We start from the raw sequence: 10,216 nt of genomic DNA, 5'->3' as shown, positions 1-10,216 counted from the left end.
ATTTGGATGGAGGACGGCTTAGGGTCGAGCTCAGACAAGGCTGCCTCGATGTGTGAGGCGCAAGATGGACAATGTAAGTTTGGTATGAGAAATGTCGTCTGCAAGTGTTGTTCCAGTTGAAATGTCATCGTGAGCGCACGTGATGAGTAGAGGAATCACCAGAGAAAAAGATCTTGGGTCGCAGGCGGGCGAATCGAGCTATATAGATCTCTAAGCCATCGCAGAAGGTTCCAGCTATGTGGTAAATCAAGATTCCAACTTGCAATGGTATGAGCGCCCGTAACAAATATGCGATAAGCGGGGCTGTGATTGTGTGTGGCCGTCTCAGACTGTTTCGTCATTAGGTGGGAAGACGCACAAATAGCGCAGCGCTTTTTAGCGTCTGAGCGTTTTCTGCCTGGCACTTGGACAGGGGATGGAGAGCGCGCGTCTAAAAGCGCATAAGTGACGCATAGTCCACCAGTTCGTTCTCAGATAATCAAAACTGGAATATATACTCCACCGCAATAAAAAAGCAAGCACATATAGCTCAGAACATTTAGTAGTGCTCTGACTTGAGAACACAACTGACCAGCTTTATGAGTGCGTCCACAGCCCCATCGCCGACACGCAACAATTCCTAGTCATCTTCACTTCATCCGGCCATCGTCCTTGTTCCAACAACACCCCTCAAAAATAGCTCGTCTTCATGGCTCGCACTTACGAGTTCAGTGTCTTCATGTCCTGTGGAGGCAAGTTCATCATCACTCAATCTCTTCCGAAGTTTTTAGCCTCTTGCTAACATGACATGGATTGTATCTAGGTTGCGCCTCTGCAGTTAAGCGTGCGGTTGACCGCGTACCCGAGGTCATATCAATTGAGATCTCGGTAGCCGATCAAACGGTAATTGTCGTCACTAAGGATGATGTGACACTTAAGACCGTTTCCGAAGCAATAAAAAGATCCGGCAAAAATCTCAAGTCCAGCAAAGTTGTTGAAGAAGCGCATGAGAGCTGAACTGGGAAACTGTCGTTGGGCCGGCCGAATTGGTGTGCTGAAGGTTATGGACAAAGTCTGTCTTACTCTCGAAGTACTTAGCAAGATACTGGTAGCCCACTCAATCTGGGAGTGAATATATGCTGGAACATCTTTGCTTTGGTTTACTTACTGATTGGCTCTCCCTGTTGAATAATTAAACCTCGCACATCTTCATCGACTGAATGTGTACCAGTACCCAACATACCTTCACCCAACCTTCTAATCGCCCAACTAACAATACCTCCATCTCGCGCGACTTCTATCCATAGTTTTTCGTCCCTGTAATAATCTCGCTTTACCGTAACTGGGGCTTCAGTTCCGGTTCGATGGCCTCAAGGGCAAGATCCTTGTAGCAAATATCGCTGGCATTCTGCAAGCGAACGTGGCGCCGAGACTGTTATTTCTTGTGAAGAAAGCTGAGATTTAGATTTTTTGAAAGGAACGGCTTCAACTTCATCTTCCCAAAACAAGGTTGAGAACCGGCATATGCGTGGTTTCAAAGATATCTGAGTCAGGTGGAAGCCACCCTTAGTCTTTGCTGCCTGCTTGACAACACTACCTTCGCGAGCCCCATCGGCAGCCCATCTAGCCGCAATTCGAGCAGCCTTTCCACGCGGGCGATTAATGGCAGTTACTACCCTGAGCAGTGGAGTTGAGTAGCAGGGTGGCGATCTTTCGACCCTGCAGGATGGAAATGGAGAGTGCTATTCTAAGGACGTTCCGACGGCTTAGGCCATCACGATTGATTGACCATGCTAGGATCAGGATGGTCAGGATTAAGAAAACATTTCGAGACTGAGGTATGTATGTCGTTGACGCAGTCCCGACCGAGATCACGTCGAGAAGAACCTGGTCAGCAATTTAGTATTTCTTCACCGAACATATTTGGACACGGAAATGGGACACTTACCGGAACCCAACAGCAGGAGAGATGAAGGGATGCGGTAATGACCGGTAGAACCGTCGAGAAAGCGTCCCTTAGCTTTAGTGGACGTTCCATATGGGCCTTTTGTTACTTTTCTTATGTGAAGGGACTCATGAGGGGGAACTTGCAGAGGAAGAAGACGTTTGGGCTGCTCTACCAATCGACCGGGAGAAAGGAGTTGTCGCATTTAAGGAGTCACGGCCGATGGTGCCAAGAAAGTTAAAACAGTGCGACATTTTTGCGCTTCGTCCAAGCACGCTTGTCCTTCCCTTCGTCAAAAGAGAATTGCGAGGGATTTCTGCGTTGAAAAGATCGGCACGGTATTTTTGCCAGGATTTCGGCCTAGGCGTGATTTGTACCACCGAACTGCTAGGCAACAGGCAAGACTATGTTCTTGCTGGTGAAGAAATTTCGACATCTCCTTGAAAGCTCCTTTAGAAGAACAGCTGGCAATATGAACGTCCAGAACTTTCGGCCTCTTCCTGAGCGCTTCTCTCGATTCCCCTGGCATCCTTTTATCGAGTGTCAGATACGCCGCGCTCCCATTGTCATCCGAGATCGGATCAGCAATCGGTATTGGGAGCCCTCGCCGTTGCCAAAACGAAGGCTGAAGACTCAATCACGAGACTATAGCAGTGCGAGATCACGGGCTGTGCCTTTGCGGAATGCCTCAAAGGTAGAATTTTGGACCGTGGGCAGCGTCTGGAAACGGGCATCGGTAAATACCCTTCGATGTTTGCTTGGATGTACTACGGGAGACTTCTCGACTCTTTGGTATCTGCAAGCCTACCATCCCGGGCTCGAAATGGGTGTCACAATGGCGCTATCCAGTAGGTTTCAACCCTCTATGACACCCTTGTTCAAACGACTGACAAGAACTTTGAATTAGTGGGAGCCGGTATTGTTGCTTCTCTACTTCTGGAAACGACGCTCCTCCATTTTGGGCGGGACAAGCTGCCCATATCAGCATCGATAAGGGCAGCAGCAGGGATGAGTCTCATTTCAATGACAGCCATGGAACTGGTCGAAAACCTGATAGACTACAACCTCACCGGTGGAATCGTGGCACTACATGATCTGAGATTTTGGACAGCCGCAGTCTTGTCCGCCACTGGGGGATTTCTCGCGCCGTTGCCTTATAACTATTTCAAATTGCGAAGATTTGGCAAGTCGTGTCATTGAATTAGTTTCACATGACCGACTCTTTTCCTATCTATATACATGTTGTGGGAGCGCTGTTCTGCGGGATGATGTCGATGTTGGATCAGCAATTGATCCCAGTTTTGGGGGCATACTTAATACCTGACATCCCTTGGTACCACTCTATCTGTTCAACGTCTGGAATTTGAGGACCTTTTTGTGGCTATTGGTCCGTAATCCATCTCGTTGGTATCCTATCATCAACGTCTCTTTATTTCTCTACAGAACCTGCATACCGCCGAGCTTCATGTCAATCTTCCTATACCCCTCTGTCTCCACTTGCGATCTTTAATCAAATACGAAGTTGCAAAATCCCAAACCTGGTAGGAAAAACGACGCCCAAGAACTCAGTGGCGAAACTTCCGAACAGGATTCTGAAAGAGCCAAGTTGTGCAGCAATTGTAGCCGTAGGGCATGTTTGGTCTCGGTTGAACAAACTAGGTTCAATCACCCTGAGTAGCCTCGTCGACAATAAACTCCGTCGATGGTGCTTTTGCCCGGGGGAGTGCTTTGGCCCCGAGTGGAACGCGTGTCTGATCAGTCACTAACAGGGATGTGGAAGGCCTGAATCCAGGCTCATGAGCGGTTTGTGCGTGTTTTAGCGGGGGTTTGCTGTTCGTCCGAAAAGGGGAAGGTGAAATGTCACCACCAAGCGAGCGTCCTAAAAAAGGAGCGCTAGCGAATCTCAAAAGGCGAAGATCAGGGTACCGGTTTGGCGGCTACCTGTTCGTGCTTGAGAGGTTTGTGCCGTAAAGCAGGTGGTTTCTTTCATCAGCCAGTGTGGCGATTGTTTGAAATCTTGGAGTCAGTTTTGGGTCTTGTCAGCCAGGCGGCAGACCAGTTCACTCCTGTCGTGGCCAACTCTAGGGTACTGCTTCTCCTACGGAGGCTGCATGGACTGTCGAAGAAGCAAGAGAGGTCTTGGGCACAGAAATTTTTCTACCTGACTCGACTTGTTCGCTTCTTTGCGATAGGTGAACTGTGATCATCGACGGCCGACGATCATATGCGAGACAAGTTCGTTGCGCTAGATAGAGACAAGTGCGAGTACATTTACCTGCTGGCAACATCTGTGGGCGCGCGTGGTGCTATTGTAATCACGAACAATGTGAGCATGGACTTTGCCCTTATTTCCTTGTATGTTTGATGTTGCCCGTCGGCAGTCCAGCTCTCTCTTCTCACAGCCACTCTTTTGTCCACACTCACCAATAGCTCTACTCAGCTACTGCAAGGGTGCAGCACTCATCTGTCGCAAGGTGGCTTAGCGCCTTGTCCGTTGGAGTGGAGCAGGGTTTTGACGCACAGTGGCTGCGAGATTTGTGCGGCCTTTGGCGTAGTACAGCATTGACCTTGATTTTTGATTGTGACATCTTGCTACAGCACCTACCCAGCGGCAAGAAATTTTGTGCCAATAAATTGGAAGTAAAGACGGCGAAACTCCATCCAATGCGATCGAGATAAATTCGGGGTTGAAATCCCAGGTTATGTCGTGCTATGGCCTCTCGTGGGGCGCTCGCATCTGCAGCTTGAGTCAACCACAATCACAGCCTCGCATCGAGACGGATGAACTCATACGATAACGCCCTGCCTCAAAAGCCTCCTCGGTGGAGCGACGCCAGACAAGCCAGGTCCACTGGAATACGCAAAAACCACTCAATCGCCAAGCCCCAATCGGCGTGAGATCATTTCACAGCTTGCATGGACCCTGGGGAACTCTATTCGAAACAACCTTAGAACTCAGCCATGATTCGACAAGTGGATAACTACCCGAATTGCTCTTGAAGAGACTGACCTACTGCTCATTTACCCCGGCGATTGTAGTCAACTCTTTAGTAGAAGGTCGAGCTATAATCTTTGTGGTTTCCTGCGTTTATCAAGCGTGTCATTTTCCCACCGTCTGTGCGTAAACACAAAATGTTCGGCTCTAGCCCAACAATGCCCCGCGCCCACGACGACTCAAAGGTGTCTGTACTGCTCGACGCACCAAAAGACGACCCCATCACCTATGAAGAGCTTAGCAAGTGCAACGGTACGCGAAAAGATGAATACACATCAATCTGTGTGCTAGGTCGGAGCTACTGATATTTGATCTGCATCAGGAACGGACCCCTCCAAGCCTGTACTCATCGCAATCAAGGGCACAGTCTTCGATGTTTCACGAAATCGGGCATATCAACCAGGAGGACCTTATCACGGTACGCCGACCATCTTCTCGACTTGTCCATCGCTTCGAAACAGCCGCGTTTTCGAATGAGCCCCATGTTTGCAACGCTATCGATGCCGCATTGATATGAACATACCGGGCAATGAGAAAGGGAGACTAACAAACGTATTGCTCAGTTTTCACCGGCAAGGATCCATCCCGAGCCCTCGCCATATCCAGCTTGAAGCCCGAGGATTGCGTACCAGAATGGCATGATCTGGAGGACGTGTACAAGACAGTCCTGAGCGAATGGTATGCATTCCTTAGCAAGAGATATAATATTGTCGGCAAAGTACGTATATCTTCATCAGACAGTGCAAATTCAGCATCCAAAGCTATATTTGTATTTCCGGTATACCTCGAGGCCGGAAGGAATGGCGCGGTCCACTTTTTGAGAATTGGGCGGTTGCACACCTGAAACACACGTGAGATACACGCGAAGGCTGAGAACGAATACTGACTTTGATACCTCACAGGTTCAAGGAGCTAACAATCCATGACCACAATGATATAACCAGAGACATACCTTGGGACAAAATAGTGGAATTATGGGCATTTCTGAGATGCTGTCGGAGCGGCATTACAATATTGCATTCTAACAAGTTTTTGACATCGAGTTAAAGCTTGTGTAAACCTTTCCTTTTCTTCGCTCGAGCATACCAGGTGCACTGAAGGAAAAGATTAAAGCAAATTGGAGGAATGTTTGCTTGCCCCAAGTTACTGGTTAGAGAGCCCAAACTTTAATACCTACGAATGGGACCTTCCCTTGGCGTGAGTGGATGCGACATATGTGCGTGGTAGAGGGGCGACTTCCACGCAGTGCCACACAGGTTGCGGAAAACTTGGTGAGATCACAGCCTGGATGGACGATCGTGAATCAGGGTATCAAATTTCTGTCCGTGTGTCTTTGCCAAAGCTACTCCACACTTGCTGGATCTGGCCACTAGCCGCCTCCTTATCTCCTTTGTTTCGGGCCTGAGTGTCCATGTAGGAACAAGCTGAGAGATACGAGATCGCGGAGATCGGGGGAATCCTGGCAGGGAAGGTTCTAGCCAACCCCTTACCATATAGGGCAGTTTACGCAGAAAAGACGCAGCCGATCACCCATTTTTACCTAACACGTTGCTACTTCCGCTCACGTAAACCAATACCGCATTTCCGTCTCTCTTCTCGACTGCGCAGCACATTCTATCTCTCTTTTCATTCCGGCTTTTGGATTCACTGATAGTACTTTTCTGGCTGCTTTCTTCTTGGTCCGCACAGTCTATCCTTCATCACCATCATTCTGTGTTTACTAAACGGTGTACGCAGCCAGCTTGCTAAGCCTACCATGCGACCACCTCAGTCAATAGTTCTCTTCCTTTTGTGGTTGAATTCACAATGCGTCCTTGGTGCTCTTCGCTCTTACAACTTTACCATCCACGAAGGCGACAGAGCTCCCGGTAAGCATCAGGCCTCGACCTCAAATCACCCTTTGCATCTAACCAAAATCGCCAGATGGGGTAATGCGCAAGGTCTATCTCATCAACGACCAGCAACCCGGTCCCTTGATTGAGGCTGATGAAGGAGACGACCTCGAAATCTTTGTGCAGAACAATCTACGTGTCGAACAAACCATTCATTGGCATGGTCAGTTGCTCCTGGGAGGCTAACATCTTGTCCTTCTCGCCGTTCTGGAGACCTGGACTATGAAATTGACACAAAAACTGCAGGCCTTCTTCAACGCGGGACGGCAGAAATGGACGGAGTACCGGGTGTCACTCAGGTCGGTGAATTTACCGCCTTCTCTCTCCACAATGCTCACAGCTCTATAGTTTCCCATTCCAGCCAACGGAAACTTCACCTATCGATTCTCCACGGCCTCAGAATACGGCTTCTTCTGGTATCATTCCCATTTCCGAGCTTATTACAACGATGCCGTTCGCGGGCCGCTGATCATCCATCCTTCTCCTTCGCGCCGGCGTCCCTTTGAGAGCCTCGCTGCGGACAGCGCAGAACTAGACACGATGCTCCGAGTTGAGAGAGACGCAACCCCAATCCTCTTGACCGACTGGTATCATAGATCCTCGGATCTCATCTTCGAGGAATATTTCACCACTGGCGCATTTCCCCAGTGCGTGGACAGCCTCCTGGCTAATGGACAGGGCAGAGTACAATGCTTGCCCGAAAACGTGCTGCAAGCCGGACCGGGACTGGGAATACAGTCCTACGTTGCAAACGATCCACATGATCCTGAACCTATGGAGATGTCGACGCCAATGCCATCTCAGAGTATGTCATCGATGTCAAGTTCAGAGACCTCAAACAGTAAGATGCCTATTGAGACGATGTCCGCATCTACAATGTCTATGAGTTCGATGTCGATGGACCCATCCATGAGCATGCGCAAAAGATCAGAGCACACTGCGATGACGATGCCGATGTCAGATTCCCCGGCCTCTGACATGGGTTCCCCCACGGCCAGCATGTCTGGCATGTCCGACATGTCGACACTTGGTCCTAAAGGTTGCAGTATGCCAATGATGTTTATGCCAGGTTTTAACGCCAGCTCTCTTCCGCTAGAGACATGCAGCAACACTACCTCTGACGTTTTTATGTTTGATGTTGATGCATCGCGCGGATGGGCTGCTTTTCACTTGGTTAATGCAGCGGCGGTCAGCCGGATGAGTGTTTCACTTGACGGACACTCGATGATAGTATACGCTGCAGACGGATTGTATGTGGAGCCTCAGGAAGTCAAGGTCAGTTTCTGCGAGCATATCTTGGATATGCTTACTAATTGCCACAGGTTTTGCACATCTCGATTGGCCAACGATATTCCGTCATGGTCAGACTTGATCAGCAACAGGGCATGTACTCGCTACGTTTCGCTTCATATCCCTATGGCGATATGCAGCAGATTATCGAAGGCCATGCAATGATGTCGTACATGGTGAGATGTGAAATGGAATTGCCTGATAGCAGCGTGGCTGACAATTTTAGGACAAAAACATGACTTCTGGGGCGACGCTGGTCGAAGAGCCCTCCTTGACTTGGATGTTGGTGAATGGGTCTGCGAAACTGGACGCCTCCGAGCTGGACGACCAGAAGCTCGCGCCTTTCGAAGGAGTCTCACCTCCCAACGGACCGTCTAACGTCACGCAACTATTTACGATCAATCAAACTGGGATCGTGACCTGGGTGGTCAATGACCAGGCGTATTCGGAACCGACAACGCCAATCATTTACGGTAGTGTTTCTGATGGTTGGGATTCCGCTACCACTCTGCGCTTACCAGGTAATGCCACCATTGACCTTATTATGCATGTTGCGAATGATTCAATGGATGTGGTAAGTTCCCCCCCTGCTTTTTACCCTGGGACGTTGACCTACGAACTGGAGCTGACTCGAATCTTCCACCAGATGGGACATCCCATACATCTTCACGGCCATAAATTCTGGTTCCTTGGCGCAGGCCAGGGCATGTTCCCGTACAACTCCGTTGATGCTGCACCTTCGTCAATGATCAACTTGGAAAACCCACCGTATCGCGACACCATAGACTTGCCAGCGTCTGGATGGGCTGTCGTCCGGTGAGCATTTTAGAAAAAATGATTTAGCAGTAGTACATTCATAGCTAATGTGCCTCAGATACGTCACGGACAATCCAGGAGCGTGGTTGCTCCATTGCCACGTGCAATGGCATCTAGTGGTATGTAACACCTACTTTCTAGACAACAACTGATGGTAGGTGAAAAAACAGAGCGGCATGGCCGTAGTCCTCGTGGAAAATGAAGAGCAAATGCTCACTATGGTTGGATCCATTGAGAACGCTGCCAACAACCCAAATATGCCCGGCATGCAGAGCGGGGGTCTTTCTTTGACCTTCGCGACTAAGCCGATCTTCCTGTTTCTCGCCATCTTGCTCACTACTCTTGCGGATCTTCCGCTCTTCTAGCGATGGAAGCGGAGTTAGGTGTAGGAGTAGTCAATGACGCGGTTTATCACGGCCGACTTCGCATGGTGGCAGTCCACCGACGACGACGATCTGCGATTGAGGGGTCAGTGCAGGACCAGGAGTGTGTTCTGTTGACAGCAAACTCACCGCGGAGCTGAGCTGCGGCTTCCAGGAAGCTAGTGAAAGTGATACCCAACTGGGCGTTCGATTCCTGCCTCCAGGCCTTCACGAACTTTCTGCAAGCCTTGGAGACGCTACTGTAACACGACGCACGCATCTAGGCGCCTTTGGCCGCCGTCATTAGCTCTCTCTGAGTCTGGCGTGTCCCAGAAACGCAAATTGTGGCTGCATAGCTGCACCATTCCACTCCCTGAGATTTGTTGAAATCTCTCAATTCCAAATGGAGATCAAGGTGACATACGACTGAGATGTTAACCAGTCCATCATCGCCAGAGCACTGCAAAGCATATCCCGGGCTAGGTGCAGAGGAGCTAGTCTTCCCGAAATGGAGGCTCGATAACTGGACATCGTAGCGAGCCAGTGGTGCTAAAGAATCTTACCAAGATTTTAGCGAATTCAAAATGTGGAGTGGCCATCGCGTTGGTGCTGGCGTTGAATTAATACCTGAGCGGATCCCTTCCATCGTGACTTTTCTTTGGTCCTCTTCACGCGACACGTTCTCGCTGCCTTTGCTGTATCTCTAGGTATTTCGCGCCCTAAGTACCTGCAGCCTAAGGCGACCTTCTGTCTACGAAAGCCCTTCGCGGACGCACTATCTGGCCCCAAGCGACATCATTGCCAAAGCGACCCTAGCTCGACTTCGCCACTCCTGTATGCGCCCACAATGGCACGTGCCTCTGCTCAATTCGATTACGAGTCGCCGGAGAACCCGCGACATGGCAGCGGCGGCGTATTTCAGGATGAGGCCATGTAC

At 49.8% G+C, this 10,216-nt stretch overlaps 3 protein-coding genes across 3 annotated transcripts; all 3 read left to right on the top strand.

The window, feature by feature from the left end:
* Nucleotides 1–5,077: 5,077 nt before the first annotated feature.
* On the top strand, nucleotides 5,078–5,396 carry HMPREF1541_09045 (uncharacterized protein; the record flags this gene model as incomplete). The annotated part of the gene is made up of 2 exons (XM_008723363.1): nucleotides 5,078–5,171; nucleotides 5,242–5,396. The coding sequence occupies 2 exons, from the start codon at nucleotides 5,078–5,080 to the stop codon at nucleotides 5,394–5,396; spliced, it is 249 nt and encodes an 82-aa protein (XP_008721585.1).
* An 85-nt stretch (nucleotides 5,397–5,481) lies between these two features.
* HMPREF1541_09044 (uncharacterized protein) lies at nucleotides 5,482–5,679 on the top strand (the record flags this gene model as incomplete). Its single annotated transcript, XM_008723362.1, has 1 exon — nucleotides 5,482–5,679. A coding segment is annotated over one exon (198 nt), but the record flags the coding sequence as incomplete, so codon positions are not given.
* Nucleotides 5,680–6,675: 996 nt separating this feature from the next.
* HMPREF1541_09043 (uncharacterized protein) lies at nucleotides 6,676–9,282 on the top strand (the record flags this gene model as incomplete). Its single annotated transcript, XM_008723361.1, has 9 exons — nucleotides 6,676–6,787; nucleotides 6,843–6,974; nucleotides 7,058–7,110; nucleotides 7,160–8,086; nucleotides 8,134–8,277; nucleotides 8,328–8,675; nucleotides 8,748–8,917; nucleotides 8,976–9,036; nucleotides 9,088–9,282. 9 exons carry the CDS (start codon nucleotides 6,676–6,678, stop codon nucleotides 9,280–9,282), a joined length of 2,142 nt encoding a protein of 713 aa, XP_008721583.1.
* Between the last annotated feature and the right edge of the window lie 934 nt (nucleotides 9,283–10,216).

The sequence above is a fragment of the Cyphellophora europaea genome, assembly GCF_000365145.1.
Source record: "Cyphellophora europaea CBS 101466 unplaced genomic scaffold supercont1.9, whole genome shotgun sequence".
NCBI lineage: Eukaryota > Fungi > Ascomycota > Eurotiomycetes > Chaetothyriales > Cyphellophoraceae > Cyphellophora > Cyphellophora europaea.
Note: the sequence above shows the minus strand (reverse complement) of the source record. Positions and strands in the feature narration are given on the sequence as shown.